The sequence below is a fragment of the Macaca fascicularis genome, chromosome 13 (assembly GCF_037993035.2).
Source record: "Macaca fascicularis isolate 582-1 chromosome 13, T2T-MFA8v1.1".
Taxonomy (NCBI): domain Eukaryota; kingdom Metazoa; phylum Chordata; class Mammalia; order Primates; family Cercopithecidae; genus Macaca; species Macaca fascicularis.
The window spans coordinates 96624222-96650917 of NC_088387.1; the positions used below are offsets into that span (position 1 = coordinate 96624222).

At 39.1% G+C, this 26696-nt stretch overlaps 1 protein-coding gene across 50 annotated transcripts in view; it reads left to right on the forward strand.

The window, feature by feature from the left end:
• Positions 1-26696, forward strand: part of DTNB (dystrobrevin beta) — a 302620-nt gene that overhangs the window by 56527 nt on the left and 219397 nt on the right. For 39 of the 50 annotated variants that reach the window (XR_010580546.2, XR_012422596.1, XR_012422597.1 and 36 more), the window contains one exon: positions 17205-17290. The exons of the other annotated variants lie outside the window; for them this stretch is intronic. Coding sequence is in view for 36 of the 39 variants with exons in the window: in XM_074012198.1 (XP_073868299.1) it covers positions 17205-17290 (86 nt within the window). In the remaining 3 variants the exon portion in view is untranslated. The remainder of the gene's footprint in view (positions 1-17204; positions 17291-26696) is intronic. 50 annotated transcript variants of the gene reach the window in all.

The following is a 26696-nucleotide window of genomic DNA, read 5'->3' on the forward strand; positions in this document are numbered from 1 at the left end:
TCCCATGCTGGCCATAACCAGCCTTTGCGGTTAAATTTCAGAGTGCCCTGGCCCAGGAGGGAGTCCACTCAGATGGTTGCAGGGAGCCTTTGAATTTCATTTTTGGTTTACACTTACAATCTAATATCTAGATTTCCTGTGGTTCTTTTTGTACTATTTGTTGTTTCTGGTTTTCATTCATGATGTTTTATTTCCTATTTGCTTTGTTATTTTTTATTACAGGCTGAACATTATATAGCAAAATTATTTTTATTATATACCAAATATTATATTGCAGAATTATTTGCAGGGATACTTTGAGGCCTAGGATGATGTTTTCTTCCAGAAAGGATGTATGTTTGCCTCTGCCAGGTGCCCCGAGACCTTAACAATCCAGGATCACCTCAATTCAGTTTCTGATTCAGTACCTGTGAGGACCTGTTTACTTCTGGACACTATTACCTTTAGGTGAAGCTTTTGGGCTCTCAGCCCAAAGTAATAGGAGAGTAGGGTAAGCAGGACCACGTGTCCCGCCAAGGGACCCCTTCTGCCTTGGCAAATCCAAGCCTCCATGTCTTTCTCCTTGCCCACAGTCAAAAAATTACTCTATACTTCAGCAATTTTGCTTCCCCCTCTGGAATCAAATCACCTACATGGAAAAAGCGATTTCATCCATTGCACTCACTTTCCTGGGCATCCAGCCTCTCCTGCATTTGGTACCTTCAATTGTTAGTTCTCAACAATTTATAATCAAGGAGATTTTTGAAAACTTTCCCCATCTTTCCTTTTTTGCTCAGAGGAAGAGTTGATCAGAATCACCTAGTGTGCTATTACCAGAAGCTCATTATTTCTTCAAATTTCCTCTGTTTTTGTTTTCTCTTTTTCTGACTGTTGGCATTTCTACCTCTTTCCTCTTTATCTATTAGTGTTCCTCACATATGGCTTAATTTCTTTAGCTTTGTTTCCTTTTAGAAGAGTTTATTGATCTGCCTTTCTGCTCATTAATTTGTTCTTCCTCTGGAGCATCCTACTGTTTATTCCATCTGTTATTTCTTTAGATATTGTATTTTCCATACATAATATATCTGATTTATTCTTTTTTGGGATTTGTGGTTCTTGTTTCGTATTGTCTTTTTAAACATGTTTATTCTTGGTTTTAAATTCCATTTGTTCTAGTACTTATGCTTCCAAACCTCGTATATGTTGTTCTGTTTTGTTTTGTTTTTCTAAGTAGTTGTATCCCTGTGTCTAATGACTAGCCAAGGAGTGGACATTTGCTGAGCAAGTCGGCAGAACTTGGACATGTGGGCTAGAGTGTCCACATGGGTGCATAAGTCCTTTCAAGTATGGGGTGTACTGGAGGTGGGAAGAAAAGGGGATCAGGTTCTTCCCATGTGGGAGTATGGGGTGCCTTACAGTTCTAAATTTGAATATGACATTCCTGGTCATTATAAAGACATGTTAGTCAAGGTACAAAGATAGAAATATATATATATTTATTTATTTTTCTGTCATCCAGGCTGTAGTGCAGTGGCGCAATCTTGGCTCACTGCAACCTCCGCCTCCTGGGTCCAAGCGATTCTCATGCCTCAGCCTCCCGAGTAGTTCAGACTACAGGCGTACGCCACCATGCCTGGCTGATTTTTGTATGTTCAGTAGAGATGGGGTTTTTCCATGTTGGCTAGGCTGGTCTCAAACTCCTGGCCTCAAGTGATCTACCCAACTTGGCCTCCCAAAGTGCTGGATTGTATAGCGCCATGAGCCACCGCACCCAGCCACATTTCTCTTATACTTTATTTCTGACTGTTGAATCTTATTTTTCCCTCTAATGTATTTCATCCATTTCTGTTTTACAAATGAGTCTGTGGCCTTTACCAAAAGTGTTGGTTCAGAGATAGAATGACGTTTCACCTTAAAAATGGAACAAACTGGTAAAAAAAAAAAAAAAAAAAAAAAAAAGATGTATCTAATGAAACTAGGTTTAGATAAAATCTGTGAAATACATCTAAATCTAAAAAATACGAAATATAGTATTGAACACATCATTTAAAGGCCTAGGGTTATTGTTTACCATCTGCAATAACACTCAGTAGAAAACATACTTGCTAATTTGAACAATCGAAAGATTCCTTTGGTATAAAGATACTTATATAATTTATGATAGATTTATATGAAAAAATGCCTGTGTAGTTTACAAATGTGGCTAACAACCATTTAAAAATGTTGGTTTGGGCCAGGCACAGTGACTCACGCCTGTAATCCCGGCACTTTGGGAGACCGAGGCGGGTAGATCACCTGAGGTCGGGAGTTCGAGACCAGCCTGAACAACATGGAGAAACCCCATCTCTATTAAAAAAAAACAAGAAAAAAATACGAAAAATTAGCCAGGCGTGGTGGTGCATGCCTGTAACCCCAGGGAGGCTGAGGCGGGAGAATCACTTGAACCCAGGAGGTGGAAGTTGCGGTGAGCTGAGATCACACTATTACACTCCAGCCTAGGCAATAAGAACAAAAGAACAAAACTCCGTCTCAAAAAAAAAAAAAGTTAGTTCAGCAGTTTAATTTGAATCCATTTAAAACATTATATTGTTCCCCCTTAATACTGAATGTTTAAAACAAAACAATACAAAACAAAGCAGAAACAAACCAGTCCATTTTAAATAAAAGCAAATGTCTTCCATAAATTCTTAATCTGCCCAGCCTAGCATATTATGGAATAGATATTGCTGAAAAAAGATAATATTACGTTACAGTCTTCTTCATTAGTGATTTTTAAACAGAACTGTAATTTCCTGGGAGGCACAGACATTTCATGTGTTGGTGTACAGTATTTATTTACATCCCTGCTTGTTTTTAGAAGAATTCAGGATCATGAGAAAAAAGCTAGCCAAGTAAGATCAGAGTCCTAGTGCTGAGTGGGAAAATTTTCCACCGTTGTAGCACATTTAACTTTTCTTTTTTTTAAGAGACAAGGTCTTACTCTGTCACCCAGGCTGGAGTACAGTGGCATGATCATAGCTCACTGCAACTTTGAACTCCTGGGCTCAAGCATTCTCCTGCTTCAGCCTCCAGAGTGGCTAGGACTACTGGGTGCATGCCATCATGCTTGGCTATTTTCTTTTTCTTTTTAAAATTTCAGAGCTATTTCTCAATGTGAACAGGCTAATTATTGTATTTTTTATTTTTTGTAGAGATGGGGTCTTGCTTTGTTGCCCAGGGTGGTCTTGAACTCTTTGCTTAAAGGAATTCTCCTGCCTCGGCCTTCCAGAGCCTTGGGATTACAAGCATGAGCTACCACACCGGCCATCCATCACTTCCTTACTCTTTGTCTTGTAGCTTTTCTTCCAAGAGAAGTCATGAGTTTGTGCTAATTTGCAAACAAGAATCTTCTGAATTCAGAATATGCAGACTTGCAAAGGGTTTTACCATTAGCTAATATTTCAGAAATTTTTTTTTGTTTATTCTTCTGTGCTTCTTTTCTTTTTATTTATTTTTGTTTTAAAAGAAAGGGCAGGAGGAATACTTTTTCTGAGTGTGTTTCTTTTTCCTTGCCTTTGTTTTTTTCTGAAACAGAGGAGAGAAGTAGTAACAAGTCCAGAGAGACTTCTGTCCCTTCAGTACCTCACTTCGAAATTAATCTGATCAAGACACTGTTTCATCATGTAACTTCCCACTTCAGAAACCTTCAAAGAATCCCTGTGGTTTTGAATTAAGCTCACACTCCTCCCTTTGGTTTAATGATAACACTGCTTACCTCCCTGCCCACACCAACCTCTAATTACGCCCCTGGAGACACTCTTCTTTTCCAATATGACATGCTCGTTTTCCTCAGACAAATGCCATGTGTTTTGTTCCCTTTCAGCTCCCTCATCTGTCTGGGATTACCCAGTCTCCTTTTGTTCTGTCCAAATCCTGTCTGTTTCTGAGGATTCAACCCAGGTTTTTATTTTATTTTATTTATTTATTTTTGAGACGGAGTCTCACTCTGTTGCCCAGGCTGGGGTGCAGTGGCGCAATCTCAGCTCACTGCAACCTCCGCCTCCCAGGTTCAAGCAATTCTTCTGCCTCAGCCTGCTGAGTAGCTAGGATTACAGGCACGCACCGCCACACCCGGCTAATTTTTGTATTTTTAGTAGAGATGGGGTTTCACCATGTTGGTCAGGCTGGTCTCAAACTCCTGACCTCCTGATCTGCCCACCTCTTCCTCCCAAGGTGCTAGGATTACAGGCGTGAGCTACTGCGCCCGGCCTCCACCCAAGTTTTTACCTACTGTGTAGCCTGCCTTATTATCACCAATCCCATTTTAATCCTTTTAATGACTTATAGTTCTTGTTTATATTATTATTTTGGCCTTTAATTACATAATGTTGTAAACTTCTTGTAAGTGTTCAAAATGGAATGGACGTCCTTGAGAGCAGAGATTCTGCTTATATTTCTTTCATTCCTCAATTAGTATAACGCTAGATTATTTATAAATGTTTATAAGATTGAAATGAAAAGCAGCAGGCATTCTGATTGTGATAAAATGGAATAATATTCTAAGCTGATTTTACTTGATTAAAGCTGTTTGACATTTGCCAAATGGATTCTTGATTTGCAGTTGATTATTGCAACATCCTTACACTGTGAAGTTTTGTAAATTAAGATTAATTGGCAGAATCCGAGTTTTTGAAAATCAAAGAGAGATGCTCTTGTTACTTTTAGCTACATACGATAATCGGACTGGTAATAGTGTTTCTGAAGTTGAAGTCTGTTTCTGTGTGGGAAATTTATGGTTGGCAGCATCCACAATCATTTGCTAAAGAGATAGAAACAGCTTGTGTTCTTAAGTACAAAATACTACCCGTAGTCTTGTTTTCACAAGTATTAATTTGAATAGCAAACCCCTACTAGATAGTGTAAAGCTAGAATCATCATCCAGATTAGGTTAGTTTTAAATATTGAAAGGCAGAATTTGAGACCTTACTGACCTGGAACGAATGATTTCCCATCCGCAGGGAACAGGTGGGGACTTCAGAGGCTTCAGAAGGTACCTGCATGTTAAAACATAACAGCGTTTATTCAGGATGACTCATTGTCTGCTTAGCTTGGCACAGAGCTAATAATGGTGTTTTCTCAGTGTTGGATAATAACTCTTTTTAGAAGTCATGTGCATAGTTTATTGTCAGACTGTAAAATGATAGGGCTGTGGAAATGAATCATGCAGAGAAGGCTGAGAAAGAGAATCATCATGTCCCTTACTGAAGGAGGACATTCTCTGGAGGGCTTCTATTTGAGTGGGGTTAAAATAACAAGTTTCTTCTGTCTTAACCATCTCAACAAATATTACCTGTTTATCTTTTCATCTTAGTGTCTTGACAGAGGGGTTAGTATTCACTGTTAATTGCATTATATTTCAAATGTTGACCTACCAATCAACTCTGTAGCTCTCGTAGGCCAGATTTGAAGTGAGTAACATTATTTGTGATGAAACCAGGTTAAATATCTTTTCCAAATCTTGTTTGAAGAGAATTGATTCTGGTATAAACTTGGACTTTTACATTGGAAGTAGTGAAAACATGGACATTGGTGAGGACATGTGCTGTGGCCAGGGGCAGCTAATTATTCAGTTTTAAGTATAACTTGACCAGTGTATACAGAATAATTTCAGATGTCTTGTGTGAAGGACCCAAGAATGAGTTCTTCCAAGAAGAAGGAATCAGTTAGATAAAGAACAAAGTCGGGCAGTATCAGGGTGCTGAGTAGCTGCAGTTTTCTCTCTGCTTGCCTCTAGTTGTAGAGGAAGAATGCTGGGGCTCTAAAGAAATATTAGAAAAGCAAAGGTAATGCTTCCTCTTGGCCTTGTTTGGAGGCAGTTGTAGGAAGTTAGGCTTAAAGTAGACTGAGGGGTTTCAGTGCCAAGAAAAGCATTCTGCACAGAGGAGTCACTGCTGACGTTTGGCCTGCAAAACAATCAGTTGAGAGAAAGGAGCTAAGTTTTTTTTTCTTTTTGAAGGGAAAAATATAAGTAACATGATTTGTGGAAGTAAGGATGTAGAGACTACCCCTTCATTAATTTTATCGGATAACTATTTCTTTATGCCAAGTTATACTGGAATTTTAAAGTATACATTTCCAAGTGATACTGGAATTTTAAAATTTTATACTGGAATCTTTAATAAGTTTCTTTTTAAATTTTTTATTGAGACAGGGTCTTGTTCTGTCACCCATGCCGAAGAGCAGTGGTGTGATCTTGGCTCACTGTAACCTCCACCTCCTGGGTTCAAGTAATTCTACTGCCTCAGCCTCCCGTGTAGCTGGAACTACAGGCACCCATCACCACACCTGGCTAATTTTTGTATTTTTATTAATACAGTTTGAGGCTGGTCTCAAACTCCTGGTCTCAAGTGATCCGCCTGCATTAGCCTCCCAAAGTGCCGGGGTTGCAGGCGTGAGCCACCACGCCTGGCTTCTTTAATAAGTTTCTGTAACTGTATTTAAATATACAATTATAACTTTTGTGTATATTTTTGTTTATATTAATATTTCCTTTTGAATAGTGTGTAAACCTTTTGATAGCACAAGCTGTGAACCTAAAGTGGTAAATGATAAGTGATATGAATGGGGAAGACTGGTTAGTAATTAAGACCTGAGCCCACTGTCCCATTCTCAGGATGCGTACTTACTTATGAGTGTATTCTTTTTTTTTTTTGAGACGGAGTCTCACTCTGTCGCCCAGGCTGGAGTGCAGTGGCCGGATCTCAGCTCACTGCAAGCTCCGCCTCCCGGGTTCACGCCATTCTCCTGCCTCAGCCTCCCAAGTAGCTGGGACTACAGGCGCCTGCCACCACGCCCGGCTAGTTTTTTGTATTTTTTAGTAGAGACGGGGTTTCACCGTGTTAGCCAGGATGGTCTCGATCTCCTGACCTTGTGATCCGCCCGTCTCGGCCTCCCAGAATGCTGGGATTACAGGCTTGAGCCACCGCGCCCGGCCGAGTGTATTCTTAAACATAAAGATTCACTAAATATTTTCCCCAAATCTCTCTTGTCTGTAAATTCATCCCGCTCAAGTTTACTATGATCCTTAATCTCAGATTCCTCTACTTTCACCTGAACTTAAAACTCCTTCCACTCTGCTTATATAGTCTGTTTATCCTATTCAGTTACACATTGACGCTCTGATGCATATCCCCTGACACTTAATAAAGCCTGTGATGTTAAGCACACATACATTTGTCCGCCTGAAAGTGCATACAGGCAGAGGGAAGAGAAGATTCGTGGTTTGTTGGGTGGGAGATGATGTGTGGAGATTTCTACGTGGCTGTTGTGAATAAGAAAAATGGTTTAACAGTGGATCTCAGAGGTGATATGTTAAGGGACCACACATTACTGGCAATACTTAGTTGAGGGGTTAATGAGTCTTTTTTTACTATAAATAGCCTGCTCTAGATTATTCTGTAAATTAACAGATTCCTTCATAAGAGACCAGCCATTGAGACTAGTAATAATATTAATGAATGGAAAAGAATACAAATGTTTTAGTGCTGATCCAGGTTAATTGAGAATTATATCTGTTACTCTGTATTTGAATATGAGAATCTCTGAATCTAGGACTAATATTTACAACAGGGTTGAGTCAAAGGATATTTTGAATAAGGATGCAACGTATTGTAAAATATTAGTGTTTCTAGAAACGTTTAGAAGATTAAGAAAATGTTGTACAAGTGCTAATTATTATCATAATATAGAGAAGTAAAGATATCATAGTACCCATGAAGATCCATTGGGTAATGTTCATGGATGAGTATTAATGAGGTAAGTCTCTTTTCACAGAGTTGGAAGTATGACCTGCTAGTATGCTGGACTCTGCCATACTTTCCTGTCTGTCTGCATAGATAGCAACAGTTTCTTCTCTGCAGCAAGGATAGATAACAGTTCTGTCTCTTTGAAGGAAGAGAGATTTGGAGCCAGAAAGATTTACACAAATGCAGTGTGATTAATTTTCTGTAATCTTTTATTATGTCCTTTGATTTATCATTGCCAACAAAATAAAAGCTAAAGTCTTACTGTTGCATTCAAAGCTCTATGTTGGTGGTTCTCAGCTCTGGATGCATATGAAAATAGCACAAGGGACTTTTTCAACATAACAAGAACAGGATGGAGTTTAGGCATCTGAGTAGTAACTTTATTGTCATACCTTACTGAGGATTTGCATGGGTTTAGAACTCTAAAAATACACAAGAAACGATCTTGTTGATTTCTACGGAAATACCCTATTGTGAATTCAATTGGGATTTGCGAAATGATAAGAAATATACATGTTGGGCCGGGCGCGGTGGCTCAAGCCTGTAATCCCAGCACTCTGGGAGGCCGAGACGGGCGGATCACGAGGTCAGGAGATCGAGACCATCCTGGGTAACACAGTGAAACCCCGTCTCTACTAAAAATACAAAAACTTAGCCGGGCGAGGTGGCAGGCGCCTGTAGTCCCAGCTACTCGGGAGGCTGAGGCAGGAGAATGGCGTGAACCCAGGAGGCGGAGCTTGCAGTGAGCTGAGATCCGGCCACTGCACTCCAGCCTGGGTGACAGAGCGAGACTCCGTCTCAAAAAAAAAAAAAAAAAAAAAAAAAGAAATATACATGTTGGTCTCTGCCCTCAGTCCCTGGCACAGAGCCCCTGAGACCCTCGTAATTTCCTAAGTGATAGGGGTTGTAGGAGAATCTTTTGTTCTAACGTTTGATCTCTGCCCAGGTTCCTGAGACAGAGCTCCTGACACCCCCTTGTAGATAGGTTGTAGAATCTTTGTTCTAGTATTTGGACTTTGACCCCGGTTCTTTACCCTGAACTCCTAAGACCTTTGTAATTTCCTGAGTGATAGGAGCATCTTTTGTCCTAAGGAGGCCAGTCTTAGGATATAGACTGTTTGCCAGGGGAACTAACCATGTGATTGATTAGAGAACTGGGACTTTCAGCCCCACCCCTTAACCTCCAAGAAGGGAGAGGGGCTGAAGGCAGATCACCAATGGCCAAATCTATAATCAGTCACTCTTACGTAATTAAGCCTCTGTAAAAAACCCAAAAGGACTAGGTTTGGAGAGCCTCCAGATAGCTGAGCAGGTGGAAGTTCCTGGAGCGTAGCACACCTGAGGAAGGCATGGAAGCTGTGTGCCCCTTCCCACAAAACACACCCTATGCATCTCCTCCATCTGACTGTTCATCTGTATCTTTTATAATATCCTTCATAAATAAGTGGTTAAATATAGGTGTTTTCCTGAGTTCTGTGAGCCAGTCTAGCAAACTAATCAGTCCAAGGAAGGGTCATGGGAACCCCAATTTTATAGTTAGTTGGTCAGAAGTATAGGTGACAGCTTGCTACTTGCTACTTATATCTGAAATGGGGAGCAGTCTTGCGGGACTGAGCCCTCAGCCTGTGAGGTCTGGTGCTATCTCCAGGTAAATGGTGTCAGACTTGAATTAGATTATAGACATCCAGCTGGTATCCGCTGAAGAATTGCTTGCTTGGTGCGTGGGGAAATAACTCCCTGGGCATCTGGTGTCAGAAGTGAAGTGCTGTGTAAGAGAGTAGGAAAAACAGTTTTGTTTTTTCCCCCGCCTGCATCTCCTCAGAGGATTGCTTTGAATTGCAACGGGATTCTGAGCAGTTTAGAGAAAATTGACATTTAAATGACATTGAACCTTCCATTTTATGAACGTATTATATCTCTCTAAATCGTCTTTGATTTCTTTCATTCATATTTGTAGTTTTCAGCATACAGATCTGGAACGTTTTTAAAAAATATTTTTAATTAAACTCACTTACTATAGTGTCGTTAGTAGTTCTATGGCTTTTCTACATATGATCATATTGCCTGGAATGGACATAGTTTTGTTTCTTTACTTCTAATGTGTATTTTTTTTTTTGTTTATTTTCCTTGTCTTATTTCACCAGCTGGGTTCTGCAGTGTGATGTTGACAAGGAGTGGTGGGTGCAGTCCTCTTGATTTGTTCTTGATCTTAGGGGAAAAGCACTCAGTCTTTCTTCACTGAGTATGATGGTCACCATGATTATTTTTAAAGATGCCCATTGTCACATGGAAGAAATTATCTTTTTTTCCTGAGTTTTCTGAGAGTATCAGGAATTGATGTTGAATTTTGTCCTCTGCATCTATTCAGATGGTCATATTGCCTTTCTCTCTTTTTGGTTTGTCGAGATAGTGAATTATATTGATTGGTTTTCATACGTCAAAATAGCCTTATATTCTGGGATAAAGCTCCCTGGGTTGTGATTTTTGTTCTGATTTATTTATTTATTTATTGAGAGACAGAGTCTTGCTCTGTCACCCAGGCTGGAGTGCAGTGGCACGATCTCAGCTCACTGCAACCTCCACCTCCCGAGTTTGAGCGGTTCTCCTGCCTCAGCCTCCTGAGTAGCTGGGACTATAGGCGAGCACTACCATGCCTGGCTAATTTTTGTATTTTTAGTAGAGACAAGGTTTCACCATGTTGGCCAGGATAGTCTCAAATGCCTGACCTCATGATCCACCCATCTTGGCCTCCTATCGTGTTGGGATTACAGGCGTGAGGCACTGCACCCGTCCTGTCCCTCATTTGATTTACTCATTTTGTTCAAGATTTTTGTAACTATTTTCATGAGAGATACTGACTTGTCTTTTATTGTAATGTCTTTGTTTTCAGTATCAGAATAATGCTGACCTTACCCTTATCCTAAACAAATTAATGCAGGAACAGAGAACCAAATACTGATACGTTCTCATTTTTAAGTGGGAGCTAAACATAGGGTACTCATGGACATAAAGATGGGAACAGTAGACACGGGGGACTGCTAGAGCGGGTACAGAGGGAGGGGGCAAGGGTTGAAAAACTGTTGAATACTGTGCTCACTACCTGGGTGATAGGATCATTCATACCCCAAACTTCAGCATTACACACTATACCCATGTAACAAGCCTACACATGTATCCCCTCAATCTAAAATAAAAATGGAGCCAGGCGTGGTTGCTCATGCCTATAATCCAAGCACTTTGGGAGGCTAGGGCAGGAGGATCACTTGAGTCTGGGAGTTTGAGACCAGCCTGGGCAACATTGTGGGACCCTGTCTCTACAGATAAATAAGTAAATGAATAAAATAAAAGTTGAAATTATTAAAAAAAGAATAATATTGACCTTATAAAAAGAGTTGGGAAGTGTTTCCTCCTTTTTTTTTTATTACCTGGAAGAGTGAGTAGAAATGCAGGTTTTCCTTCTTTAAATGTTTAGAGGTCTCCAGTACAGCCCTCAGAATGAGGAGCTTGCTTTTTTGCAAGACTTTAAAATGTAGATTCAATTTGTAATGGATATGGGTCTATTCAGTTGATCTGTTTCTTCTTGAGTGAGCTCTGGTAGTTTGTGTTTTTCAAGGAGTAGTCTTTATGTGTCTAGTTCTCCAAGTTGTTGAATTCATGGACATAAAGGTTTTTAAATAATCTTTCTTTATTATTTCTGTAATGTCTGTAGAACCTGTGGTGATATCCCTTCTTTCTTAATGTTGGTAATTTGTATCTTCTTTTTTTTCTTAGTTAGTCTGGCAAGAGATTTCTGTTGTTATTGATCTAGTCAAAGAACCAGCTTTTGGTTTTATTGATATTTTTCTCTATTTTTCTGTTTTCAGCATCATTAATTTCTGCTCTTATTTATAGTATTTTTTACCTTTTTCTTGTTTTGAGTTGAATTTGCTGTTCTTTTTCTAGTGTCTTAAGTTGGAGGGTTAGATTATTGACTTGAGAACCTTATTCTTTTCTAGTATAAGCGTTTTTAATACTTAACAATGTGAAATTACCCACCATTTCGTTCCTCTCTCTATGCTGCCTACTTCCCACCCTGGAGGCAACCAGTGTTGTTATTTTCTCAATATCCTCTCACATATAGTTTATACATTTGCAAACAAATATATTATTTTTCTCCCTCTTTTTTTTAACATAGTTGTTAGATAAATTCTAACAATTATTTTGTTCTATACCTTGCTTTTTTCCCCTTAGTCTGGTTTGCATATAATTTTCTTTCATATATAATTTCTTATTCTTTTTATGATAGCAGTCTTCTATTAATGGACAGTTTGATTATTTCCAGTCTTTTGCCATTAGAAACATGCTGCAAAAAATGACTATGAATACGCATATTCAAAAACATCATTTCAGGCTTCTTGAGTGTATAAATTCTGTGTGAAAAGAATGGAACAGTTTTCTGCCCCCTTTGTTTCTCTCCTTTTTCTGTGCTTAGATAATGTGCTGTCTCTTTTGATAAAGGGCCTACTTGGTATAGAGAGAAAGAAATAATTACATTCATTCTTCTGCTTGGTCTATCCAAATAATTCCAGAGATGTTTTCTTAATAATTCCTTTGTTGAGTATTAGACCAACAATAATCACTTTATTTTAGTGTATTATTATTTTTCTCTTGAGCGATGAGATCTCACTGTATTGTCCAGGCTGGTCCCAAATCCCTGGACTTAAGTGATTCTCCTGCTTCAGCCTCCTGAGTAGCTGGGACTACAGGCATGCGCCACAGTTCCCAGATATAATCACTTTAGAAGTTGATAGGATCCTAAGGATGGCATTCTTCCTTAAGGTATTTCCAAGGTGCTGTGCTTTTGCCTCTAGATTATTTTCAGACTCCTCAGCATTGCCAGTACCCCTTGACCCTCTGTATCTGCAGGTTCCCATGTGTGGATTCAGACACCCACGGATATGGAGGGCCAGCTCTGGAGGGGACGTGAATATCTGTGGATTTTGATATCTGCAGGGGCCCTGGAACCAATCCCCCATGGATACTGAGGGCTGATTGTATTATAATCCTTAGAATGTTATTAGTTCTTGTGCCATTGGTTTCACTTTTACTCACAAGCAGCTTTTTTTTCTTTCTTTTAGTAAGGAATATCAATAAGTCAACAAGTATTTATTTCTACCTATAATATAGGCAGTGACTCATGTTTTGTTTGTCATGCTCATCGAATAGTTTAAAATAGAGAAGTTTGAAAATATCCCTTAATAAGAGAATGGATAAAATGCAGTACATTCATGTAACAGAATGCTGCATAGCAGGATGAACTAATATATGTAACAACATAATAAATCTTGCAGATATTTTGTTGAGCGAAAGAAGCCAGACACAAAAGGGTACATACTGTAAGATTCCATTTATATGAAGTTCAATTGCTGGCAAATCTGACCTATGATACTAGAAGTCAGGATAGATGTTACCAGGCTGGGTGCAGTGACTCACGCCTGCAATCCCAGCACTTTGGGAGGCTGAGGTGGGTGGATCACCTGAAGTCAGGAGTTCTAAACCAGCCTGGCCAACATGGTGAAATGCCGTATCTACTAAAAATAAAAAAAATTATCTGGGCATGGTAGTGTGCACCTGTAATCCCAGCTACTAGGGAGGCTAAGGCACGAGAATCACTTAAACCCAAGAGGTGGAGGTTACAGTGAGCCGAGATCACACCACTGCCTGGGCGACAGAGAGAGATTCTGTCTAAAACAAAACAAAACAAAACAAAACAACCCCAAAAGGATAGAACCTACCACGGTGGGAAGTGGGCTTAGGAAAGAGGTGCTTCTGGGTGCTAGTAATGTTCTGTCTTTTGACCTGAGTGCTGGTTAGTTACCTAGGTGTTTATTTTATGAAAGTTCATTCAGTGAACTTTAAATGTTCATGAGAGAACATTTTGTGAAAGTTCATTCATGAATTAGGCACTTTTCTGTATGTTCATTATATTTTAATGAAAAGTTAAAAAGGATGATACCATACGGAATTAACTAAAGGCATAATGTTGGTCATGGTTAGAGCTTAAAATTATGGAAAACCAGAGAGATGACTTACTTTTTTCGGGCACATATACTCTCTCTTTAAAGTGATCCTTTTAAAAGTAATCAATTATGAAAGTGATAAATATTACATTACAAAATAAAAGGAAGTGTAGCTAAACTGTGTCTTTAAAAATCTTTCAAGCCAGGTGTGGTGGCACGTGCCTGTGGTCCCAGCTACTCAGGAGGCGAAGGCGGGAGGATCGCTTGAGCCCAGGAGGTTGAGGATGCAGTGTGCTGTGATCATGCCACTGTATTCCAGCCTGGGCGACAGAGGGAGACCCTGTCTCAAAAGAAAAAACACAACAACAACAAAAATGTATTTCACCTAAGTCAGACTTCACACTACTTAGACTGAGGACAGTCTTTGGAAACAGTAACTTAGGACATTTACAGATGTATCTCATTATTTTTTAGATTTCTTTTCCTTTAATTAATTAAAGTCAGTGCCTTTTCATGCACTTAATAGTCATTTGTATTTCTTTCATGGCTATTTTGTGTATGTGAATGCACTTCCCCTTTTCCTCTTGTGTCTTTTTTTTCTTTTTTTTTTTAAAATAAAGTTGATTTGTTTTGGGTCAGTGGTTCTCAATTCTGGCTGTGTTTTGAATCACCTGGGGAACTTTTAAGAATTATCAATGCCGGCCGGGCGCGGTGGCTCAAGCCTGTAATCCCAGCACTTTGGGAGGCCGAGACGGGCGGATCACTAGGTCAGGAGATCGAGACCATCCTGGCTAACACGGTGAAACCCCGCCTCTACTAAAAAAATACAAAAAAAAAACTAGCCGGGCGAGGTGGCGGGCGCCTGTAGTCCCAGCTACTCAGGAGGCTGAGACAGGAGAATGGCCCGAACCCGGGAGGCGGAGCTTGCAGTGAGCTGAGATCCGGCCACTGCACTCCAGCCTGGGCGACAGAGCGAGACTCCGTCTCAAAAAAAAAAAAAAAAAAAAAAGAATTATCAATGCCAACGCCCCACCCCAGGCCAAATAATTAGGATCTCTAAGGGTTGGGCCTAAGCCTTGGTATTTTTAATGTTTGTGTGTGTGTATACATTCTATTATGGAAATTTTTATGTGTTGCAACATGTATAACAAGTTTTTGTTTGTTTGTTTTGTTTTTTGAAAGAGTTTCGCTCTTGTTGCCGAGGCTGGAGTGCAATGGTGCGATCTCAGCTCACCGCAACCTCTGCCTCCTGGGTTCAAGCAATTCTCCTGCCTCAGCCTCCTGAGTAGCTGGGATTAACAGGCATGCGCCACCACGCCTGTCTAATTTTGTATTTTTAGTAGAGATGGAGTTTCTCCATGTTGGTCAGGCTGGTCTTGAACTCCTGACCTCAGGTGATCCGCCCACCTTAGCCTCCCAAAGTGCTGGGATTACAGACGTGAACCACGGCACCCAGCCCATCAGGCATTCTTAATCCCACTCTGGACTTCAGCAATAGTTTCTTTTGTTGCTTCATCTTTGTGGGCCACTTTACTTCAGGTTAGAAGCTGTATCCATCAGAGTTCTTAGGTGTCAGTAATAGATACCATCTCTGGCTAATTAATTAAAAGGGTGACCCACAGGTTCTGTACGTAGGCTGGGAAAGTAGGCTTGAAAACTACACTGCCAGGAACATAGTGCAAAATCATTGCACAGAACTCTCATGAAGACACCTCTCTGGCCACAGACCTTGCTGCTTGTGCTCCAAACACCACTGACACTGGGCTCTGGGTGCTGCCCCCAAGAATCATTATCTCTGCTGCCCCAGAGCACTGGGTGTGGCTGCTCCAACTGCTGCCATCCCCACCACGTGGATTCTTCTGGAGTTCCTTGCTTCCCCAAGTTAATCATTTCCCCCCTTGAAATCTAGCATAGTGCATTTTATTGGTGGAGCTCTGTTATGTGCCCCTATCCTAGTTTCAAAAAAAGATGAGAAAGCAAATATATGGTTTTTTTTTTTTTCCTTCTTTGTACTTTAGTAGTGGAAAGTCTACTTGTCCCATAAGGTAGGGTGTGCTTAAATGTAGACTCAGCATTCAAGTGCTTGGTGTAAAAAAAGAAAGTCCACTGTAAAAGCTCTGTGTCAGTCTTAGAAACCCATTCCTTTTAACCTAATGATCTATCTTATAACCATCAGCTTTTCTTACATAATGCAGTAGATATTTGATGCAGGAATATGCCTTGTTTCTGGGTGCCATATTGCCTTGTACATGGAGCTGTATCTTTATTTCTGAAGAACAATATATTTTAAAAAACCCATTCTAATTTTAGCTAGTTGCGGGCATTCCTATTTTGTTTTACGAATAAACTCAAGGAGATGTAATAGTTAAAAGCTCAGCTGTAACAAATGTTGATATTTCCTTGTGGTGTTTTCACGGATACTTTTATAGCTTATAGGCTATTTGCCTTTTTTCAGGTGTGATCTTTCTGTGGAAAATGGGAAACCCTGTATTAGAACCATTAGTGGATATAAACAGGATGATACCTGTTTTTTCAAAACAAAGATGGTATAGCTCTCATTATTGCAAAAGTATTTTACTCTAAGTTACAATGAAACATTGTGAACACAGGCTTTTAAAAATTAACACAAAAAGCACATTCTTGGCTTACATGTGGTAACTTTAACAACCAACTAGTGAAATTTTTATCTGCTGTGAAACCAGGGCATAGTTGAATGAATGAAGCCATGGACACTCTGGGTCAGAGGCCTTGGTGATACTATCTTGGTTCTGCTGGTGGTGTGCAGCATTACTTTAGGTGATTCATTTATGTTCTGCATTTCATCTTTCCAGTTCCTAAAGAAGAATTAATGATACCCCCCTTCCTCTTCACTTTTCTCACAGTGGTGTATTAGAAGATCTGAGACAGGTGTGATTGAGCTTCTTAGAATAAACACGTGGTAACATAAAGGTTGTTACAGTAAAAACAAAGATGAGTGTACTATAAAATCTTCATAGCAAGATGCACCCTGTTGTTTAGTGTGTAACAAGAAACCGTTGTAATATCCTGATGTAAGGTTATCTTTCTGAATTATATTCAAACCAGGTGGCCCCTCAGTTTTGAATACTTGAGAACTGCAGCTGTGGATTTAATGGGTTTAATAGGAAACTCACTTCAGGTTCATCCATTTGACCTCTGCTACATAGCCAATAGAAATTACATAGAGTGTTTCTAAAACTTACTTCCAGAAAATTCAGGCTAGCTTTAGCATTCGTCACCTAGCATAGGAGAAGTCTTATTCTACAAATGAAGAAAAAAAAAAAAATCCAGGGTTTCCAAATGTGATAAAGTTGTAACAGACAAGGTCAGGAATCAACTTACTGGTTGCTCAGTATTTAGTGATACATTTGACTCCTTTTGTGGTTTCAGATAGCAATTATTTCTAATATAATTTATTTTGCAGTGAGGGCCGAGGCAAGTTGACGGTATTTTCAGTTAAAGCTATGTTAGCAACCATGTGTGGTGGAAAAATGCTGGACAAATTGAGATGTAAGTATTTTCATATTATTTGAAAAATGTCATTTTCAAGTTAGGACTTTTAAATGATTATTGTCAGAATTTTGAATGATGTTATACTGAGCTTTTAAAAAAATGACCGTTATCACTCACTGCAGCAGCTGGCCCACAGTAGGTCAGTTATGCCACCTACTGTTCAGATGGAAAAGTTGGTTGATTTAATTTATTGTTGGTGTGTTTTAGTGAGAAAACTGAAAGGACTCAGAATTGTAATGCTGACATTTAAAAACTTATTTTGGAAATGTTTTCCACATTATTAAAATTATGCTTGAAAATGATTATATTGAGAACTTTTCGTTGAAGTAAATTTGATTGCTTTTACTAGGTTTGGTCTGGTTTAGCTCTTAATAACGCCATTCTTCATCGGGTGATGTTTGCTGTGATTACATTATTCCTTACCACCCTAGAGTCAGCCACAGTTATTTAGAAGCTGATGACCTGTTTTTAAAAAATATTCCTGTTATGTTTGCTAATTTTTTTTAACCATTAGTCACTTTGGCATTTCACCATTCATTAGATACTGTAAGAAGGTGATTAGATGAAATCAAAAGAGATGAAATTCAGTATTTAATTTTGCTGCTTATGGTTTTTATTTATTCAGTCATTAGTTACTAACTCCCTAAGATATGCCAAGAATTGTGCTAGGTGCTTTACATATATTTTCTCATGGAATCCTTAAAATTCCTTTGAGCAGCAGGTGATATTTTCTTCATTTTTATCAATGAGTTAACCCAGGGGGCAAAGCTGGGGTTTTAATTCAGACGTCAGAGCCTTGTTCTGAGCTATGTGATTGTGCTCCCCGGTACGGGTGCTGTAGCAGGAGACACACATGTAATTTCAGTACAGTGTTCAGAATGCCATAAAGCAGTAGCCACGGAGTAGGAAACTGGATGTCAGCTTTCAGGGGTTGAGGCTGAAGTCTTAATGAGGTAGCGCAGTACCCTGTGAGCCCGGATTTGGATGACTGCGTCCTTGCCATGTTCCTCTGTGCCCTGCTTTTTTTTTTAAATTGAAAGATACAGAGGCTTGATCAAATTCAAGTATTAATACAGGTTTTTGGGCAAGATTACTTCAGAGGTGTATTTGTTTTTTGTGCTTTTTCTTACTTTACTATGACACTGAAAGTTGGAAAGCTAGATGGCCCACTAGATACAGATTTAGCTATTCCAAAGAAAGATCTTAATGTATTTGATCAACTGTTATCCAGTTTATCTTCATTTCAAAATTAGCTGCAATGTAGAACATATTTTTGGTAATAAAAATTATGGTTTTATTTAAGTATTCTTGTGAGGTTTTTCACATGGTATATCTCAAAATATTATTTGGGCTGAAATTTCTTTTATATTTTTGTAAAATATAAAAACGATGTTTTTCTGAGGAATAGAATATATACGAAAGTATATTTCATTCAAACACAAAGAAAAGTTGTAATCTTGTCTGATTTTTTAATGATCTAGATAAAGAATATATATACCATCTTTATTAATATTGGGGAGACTAGTTGAAAAATACAGTAGTAGAGAAATACATTACCAGAAAATTAACTGTATTCTAGATGACTCTGGAATCTTTAAGTTTCTTTACAGTCTACTATATTTACATAGAGCCAGCTCACCTGGCACATAGTAAATACCTAAAATTTTGTCAAATGTAAATTGTTGATTGAATACTAAAATTACTCCAGTTCTGTGTTGTAACTGTTCGTGAAAAGGCAGAAATTCTAGTTCTTGGTTTGGAAGGGATCCAGGTGATAGCAGTTTTTTTAGATGTGGCTTCTGAACTTTTTGGAGGAACACAAAATGACCAAGATTGAAGTGGCACAAAGGCCCATGGGCCAAGCCAAAGGTGACATGTCAGCGTGCTCAGGACCCCAGATCATTGCAATAGTGTTTGGATGGATGTGATAGGGACTGTGCTGGGTTACCAATCACTGTGTTTTTCTGATTCAAGTAGATTTCAAGTATGATTTATCTTTTCCATGCTAAAAATTGTTGTTTCTCTGCCAGTTGTAGGTCTGTTTCATTATTTTTGTTGTACTGTAATTATCTTGGCTTGGGATTGAGATGTTCAATGTAAGTAAAATATTCGGGCAGGGAAGCCTGTCTCTACTTTTTAATCTTCCAGGGTGGAAACCACTTTAAAATGTATTAAAATGTGGCCTGCCCCTTCCATTTTAAACAGAACTTGGCTGGGTGCAGTGGCTCATGCTTGTAATCCCAGCACTTTGGGAGGCTGAGGTGGGAGGATCACTTGAGGCCAGGAGTTTGAGACCAGCCTGGGCAATGTAGCGAGACCATGTATCTATAAAAGTAATTTTAAGACTGGGCGTGGTGGCTCACGCCTGTAATCTCAGCACTTTGGGAGGTTGGGGAGGATCCCCTGAGGTCAGGAGTTCGGGACCAGCCTGGCCAACATGGTGAAACCTTGTCTCTACTAAAAATACAAAAATTAACTGGGCATGGTGGCACAAGCCTGTAATCCCAGCTCCGTGAGAGGCTGAGGCAGGAGAATTGCTCGAGTCCAGGAGATAGAGGTTGTAGTGAGCCAAGATTGTGCCACTATACTCTAGCCTGGCCGACGGGGTAAAACTGTGTCTCAAAAATAAATAAAGTAAATAAATAAAAATAAAAGTAATTTTAAAAGTTAGTTTGGCATGGCGGTACATACCTGAGGTCCCAGCTCCTTGGGAAACTGAGCCAGGAGGATCACTTGAGCCTAGGAGTTGGAGGCTGCAGTGAGCTATGTTCATGCCACTGCACTGCAGCCTGGGTGATGGAGTGGGACTCTGTCTCAAGGAAGAAAGAAAGAAAGAGAGAAAAAGAGAGAAGAAAGGAGGGAGGGAGGGAAGGAAGGAAAAGAGAGAGAGACGGAAGGGAAGAGAAAAGAAAGAAAAGAAAGAAATCAGAACTCACTGATTATACTTTTAACATTTTCATCTCTTAAGGATGCCATTTTCTGATGCATTTAGGATTTAGGGCCAATTGTAAAGCTTGATTTGTCTATTCCTCCTCCTCCTATTTTGAGACTATTGTGTTTTTTCAGTTCTTGAGTTTTTCGTTGTTGGTGGTGGCGGCAGTGATTTGTGTATATCCTTTGTCACTGGCAAATATGATGGTATGTATTTTCAGCGTACCACTCTCTGGAAATCGTTCCTTGCTTCTGACCTACTACTTTTAATATGCTACAGACAGAGAAGTCATAACCAAACCTCTTAGCATTCTATTTAAAATAAGGATTTAAAGTGATTGTTATGAGAGAAGCACTTGAGCTTGTGTAGTATGATTGTTAGTTTTGACTATTTTCAGAACCTTTCCCTCCTTGTTTTCTAGTTCTCAGCAATGTCCTACTTAGTTGAGGTGGCTGAATAATTGTGTAGCCAAAAGAGAGAAATAACACTGTATTGTAACGCAAATGATCTTTGGTTGTTTATTCACTTTCTCCTATCTAATTTTTCCATTGTTTTGGTTCTTCTTGTTCACTCCAACCTCCTTCTGCTGACTGGACTCTATTGTTACCTCTGTTAATGCTCCTGTTATATTAAGTTTTCTCATTTATGGAATGTTTTAGCATTTCTACTTTTTTTTTGGCTTTGATCTTCCTACTTTTTACTTTCTTAGAATTTTTCCTATGATTTTCTCCCCTCTCCTTTTTTTATTTGACATGGAGTTTTTGGTTTGTTTTAGTATAAAAATAGCATTTGAATGACTGAAAAAATATTTGTACTTTTTGTTTAAAACATTTCTCAGATTTTTCAGATTTGTCTTAAGAGAGTTTCTGTCTCCAGGTAGCATTCATTTACAGAGATGGTTCACTGTTGTGGCCATTAGACACTATGTCCTAGATTCAGAGGTAACTTTTATCAGGATTCTAAATACCAATGATTTGTAATCGGAATACAGACTTTTAATTAAAAACACAATCAAAATTCAGTAATGTCAGAAACCCAAAATATAACTCAAGGAAACAAATTTGTAGACTGTAAAGCCCATTATGTATTAAAACATGCTTAATTATCAATTAATTTGACTGTGCAATTTATTTACTTTAATTCTGCTATTTGTTTTCGAAGAAACTTAGTCTCCTTATTCAAATTGCATCTGGTTGCACTAAAAGGAGCAAACGATTCATAAATTTATTTTAAAATTCATTAAAAAGCTGGTGCTACCATTTTGAAAGGCACTTTAATGGTATATTTCAGGAAGGCTTTAAAAAGATTCATATTCATTCACTAAGTCTACTTCTTGAGTTTATCCTAAGGAATTAATCAGAAGTATACCCCAAGTTTTTTGTATATTTGTTGCAACACTTATTTGAAAACTTGAAACATCTTTAGTGTCCAAAAGTGAGAACTCAGTTAAGTTTTAGGACACCCACATGATTGAATATAATGTCTTTAAAAATAGGTTTTAGATCAAAATGCATAAGTGTAATATAGTGTTAAACAAAAATTTGCTATGCATATAGAAAATAAGAAATATACCAAAATAACAGGGGTTTTCCTCTGGGTTCTAACACAATGGTTTTATAATAATAATTTATATTATTTATCTTTTTGCATGTTTTTGATAGACCACACTATCAGCAGTCAGAGAAAAGATGACCTGAGATTCTTTCTGTTTTGATCAGAATTGACTATTCCTACTGATGTTTCAACTGTTTGCTTCCTTGATGTTTCATCAGCAGACTGTAGAAGGGCCTCCCTTTGAAGTTATAGTTAACCAGTTTCACCTGTTCAGAATTTAGACTCTTCTGCTGTAGTTTTTTAACCACCCATGGCTGCGTAATTATCTTCACTGGTTTCTGTTAACCATCCCTTCTCCTCAGTAGATGGAAGTGACTGTTTAATCTGAATGAGTGATGGCTAGATTTACATTTTTCAAATAACCAAAATGTTTTAGAAATGGAAGAAAGTAAGAGATAAGCCTTAAATGTGTATTTTATGAATAAAGGGGAAAAAAGAAGAAAAAGGAAAACAAAAACCAAAGGAGGTCTGGAGCCTTGTCTCAGGTAGTTCCTGGCTGAATCAACACCAGAAGCCCAAGGCTTGCAGACTCCCACCGTCCAGCCTCACTGCAGCTTAATGATGTGCCATATTAATGAGTTTCTTTTTTGTTTGTTGTTTTTGAGATGGAGTCTCGCTCTGTTGCCCAGGCTAGAGTGCAGTGCTGCAATCTCGGCTCACTGCAACTTCCACCTCCCGGGTTCAAGTGATTCTCCTGCCTCAGCTTCCCAAGTAGCTGGGACTACCGGCGTGCGCCACCATGCCTGACTAATTTTTGTATTTTTAGTAGAGACCAGGTTTCCCCATGTTGGACAGGCTGGTCTTGAACTCCTGACCTCAGCTGATCCACCCGCCTTGGCCTCCCAAAGTGCTGGAATTACAGGCGTGAGCTACTGCACCTGGCCAGTGGCATATTAATAAGTTTCGAACTACAGTATGCACTCGGGCCTAGTTGTGTTTAGGTATTTATCAACATACAGATGTGTGTGCATGGTTTTGTGGGTTAGGTTGCTGAGCTGGTAGAAAGATGACAGGAGATGAGAGTCATTTGCCAGGGAAAGCAAACATGTAAAAGAAAATGGCTTTTCCGTTTACAGACTCATTTCTTCAGTCTCAACAGCCCTGTCATCTTGCAAAAAAAGCACGTGGCTAGTCATGTGGGGATGAAAGGGGAGTTGAAATAGATGGATAGATCCAGCCAGCAAAACCAGGGTCATTATCACCAGGAAAAAATCAAAACATATGTGATGATGGTGGCCCAGTAGCATTATTTTGCTTATTACACAAAAGATATTATAGAATATTTTAAAAATTGCGCACACATGTATGTTTAAGGACTTGATTTTGGGTTTTTCACAAGGGAGAAAGCTTCCTTTTTAGCTGGAAATAACTATTAGGGAATTAGCATACTTTCAGAGGTGTATAAATAGAAAGAGAATTACTGGGGAAATTAACTGGGGATCTGGTAAGTAATTTAGTCCCTTAATGCCAGGAGGGTTTAGGACTTTATTTAATTAGAGTACTAGTTTAATTTTTTAAATGTTTTCATTAAATTTTATTATTTTATTCACTTCTTTGATAAGATCCTTTTATATATACATAGGTAAATCACAATAACTTAGGTTGATTGTTAAACTTCATTTAAGATTTAAGAATTAGCAATCATTGTAAAATTGTTTTTTTACAATTTTACAATTGTTCACAGATAAGGCTATTCATAAAAAAATTGTTTTAAACCAATAACTCAAGAAGTGATGAATTACTTCACTGTGCCTTCAATTTTGGGGTCTAGCAGCATCTCTCATTAAAACAAATAGACATGTTTCTGCTTCACTTATTGTAATATGGGCCTGTTATAGTTTCTTACGAATAAAAATTTTTTTATTACTTTGAGTCTATTCATATGACATAGTAACTAAGTATAACTGAAATAATACTTTTTCGTGGGAGTGGTTTGTCATTTTACTATCCAGTCACTCCTTTTTATTACTCTGAATGGGTTAGGTATAGATTTGTTGGTGTGGGTGTATACATACACATTTTTGTGATTGTGAAGCTATACACATATGTTTTCATGTACTTGGAAGCTAAAAGTCGCTGGTCCTGAATATTCCCACCATTAATGGCCACAGGTTAATTACTCATTAGTTACTCAGTTATGAATACACAGAGTGGCGATAGAAAACTTGACTGACAGTGGCTTAAGCACATTAGGATTTATTTTTCTCATGTAAAAATAAGTCCAAAGGCTGATAAGTTCAAAGTTGCTACCCTGACTTATGGTTGTCATCACAGACTTCATTTCTTCCCGTCTTCCTTCTGCCATATGGCTTTCTTCCTTAGGATCAAAAGATGATTGCCGTATCCCAGGCCTCTGTACTTACTCCAGGCAGAAGGAAGAAGGAGGTGCCTCTGTTAGGAAAGCAGAGGGTTTTCCAGAAATCGACTCCAGCATTGCAATGTGCAAAGGAGGCTGAGAAGTCATTTGTTAAGTGGCACAAGCCATTCCCAGCAGTCGGGCTCAGCTAGTGAGCAAGAAAGGGAAGAAGATACTGAAGCACCTGGCAGTGTCTGCCACCTCCCATGTTGACCCTTTGTTTTCATTCAGATTTAATGAATGATTATTTTCCTCCTTGTAAGAATAACAGCCAGCTATTTATTTATTTTTGAGATAGGGTCTTGGTCTGTTACCCAGGCTGGGGTGTAGTGGTATGATCAGAGCTCACTGCAGCCTCCAACTCTTAAACTCAAGCAGTCCTCCCCCTTCAGTCTCCCAAGTCGCTAGGACTACAGGCGCCTGCCACCATGTCTAGCTAATTTTTTTTATTTTTTGTAGAAACGAGGTCCTGCTCTGTTGCCCAGACTGACCTTGAACTCCTGGGCTCAAGCGATTCTCCTGCCTGGGCCTCCCAAAGTTCTGGGATTATAGGTGTGAGCCACCATGCCTGATCAGCAGCCAGCTATTTAAAGGTTAAACCATTTATGTTCTTCCCTCCTTGGGAGAGCATCATTTATTCATATCATTGGTAACATTTTCAAAGTTCTCTATCTGTAGTCTAGAGCTGTGGTCAAATATTGTTTCTAACTGTCTGCAGGGTAGTTCCACTAAAAAATTTGCTAGTTTGGGCCGGGTGCGGTAGCTCACGCTTGTAATCCCAGCACTTTGGGAGGCTGAGGCAGCCTGGTCATGAAGTCAGGAGATTGAGACCATCCTGGCTAACACAGTGAAACCCCATCTCTACTAAAAATACAAAAAATTAGCTGGGCGTGGTAGCAGGCACCAGTAGTCCCAGCTACTCAGGAGGCTGAGGCAGGAGAATGGCGTAAACCCGGGAGGTGGAGCTTGCAGTGAGCCAAGATCGCACCACTGCACTCCACCGTGGGTGACAGAGCGAGACTCCGTCTCAAAAAAAATTGCTAGTTATTTCAAACAGTTATGTTCAGAGCTAAGTGTAATATCTTTGTATTCGATTTGCTTATGTCAGTTTGGATTTGTCAGCATTTTCCCAAGCTAGAAACTTAAAAGAATCCTAACTTTTAAACTTCCTTTATTCTGTAATCTAGTTTGCCATCAGCTGCAGTTCCTTGCATTGAAATGCCTTGGATTTGGCCTCCCGTGTCCCTGCACACACTGTCACTACTGTAATCCAGGCTCCCCCCACCTCCTTTGTGCATTGTTTACAAGGTTTCCTAGCTGGTGTCTCCAATTCCATTCTTTTTCTTTTATTCATTGTGTGCTGGTCATTAACAGTCTAATCGCCTTGAAACCTAACTTTCTAAAAATTTGATCTCTACTTAGAAGTTTTTAAGCTAAATCCAAGTTGCTTCCCTCCTTCATCGTTTTCTTTTATAACAGGAATACTCTTCCTATTCAGTCTTTGTTTTTCTTTATTTCTTAATATAAATTGGCTGTCATAGAATGTGTTCTTCAATGCCCTATTTCCTGCTTATCACCAGTATAGAGGTACACACTGCACATTCCTGTCATAGAGACTTTTATCCTACTCTTCTTTAGTGCCCCCCAGTCCCTATCCTCAACCTGTTTTGGCCCCATCATTCCAGATCTTCTCATTCAAGGCCTAGCTTCTAAATTTCTTTCTTTTAGAACTTGACAACTCCTTCACATGTGTTTTTGTATCTATTCTAAATTATATTTTGAAGGAGTGTGGTGTAATGCTTTTTATTTTGGAGTCAGATAGGTGTGGGTTTAAACTTGATTTGGCCTCTTAACTTTTTTACCTTAAGCAAGTTAACCTTTCTAAGCTATAATAGTAGAGTAATGCTTAGTATTAGAGTTCGTTGCATGAGAGCAGAAACCCAGAATAATAGTATCATAAACAAAGTTGAAGTTTAATTTTCTCTCACATGAAAGAAGCCCAGAGGTGGGTAGTCCAGGGCCAGTATGGTAACTTCATGTTCATCTGGGATTCACACTTTTTTCCCCCTACCATTCTAGTGTGATTTCTGTATCAAGATTGAGATTACCACATAGTCCAGGATGGCGGCTGGAGCTCCAGCTCTCATAGCTGCACTCCAGATAGAAAAAGGAGGGAGAGAATAGGGAAAAAGTGGCCTGCTTTTCAGCTCAGTTAGGTTTGTTTACCTAGCCTTCTGGAAGTCCCCCACAACCCTTCTGCTTACAAGCTCATTTTAGCTAGAACTTAGTCACATGACCACTACTTGCTGGGAACTTGCAGCTTGTTAGTTGGTACATTCCTGCACAAAGTAAAATTAGTGTATTGTTACTAAGGAAGAAGAGGATAATGTGGCTACTGGCAAACTCAGCATAGTTAACTGTAGTGGTGCCTAGCACGTGGTAGGGCTTAACATGTATCTTTTTGCCTCTATTTTTTCTGTGGTCAGCTCAAATTCTTCTTT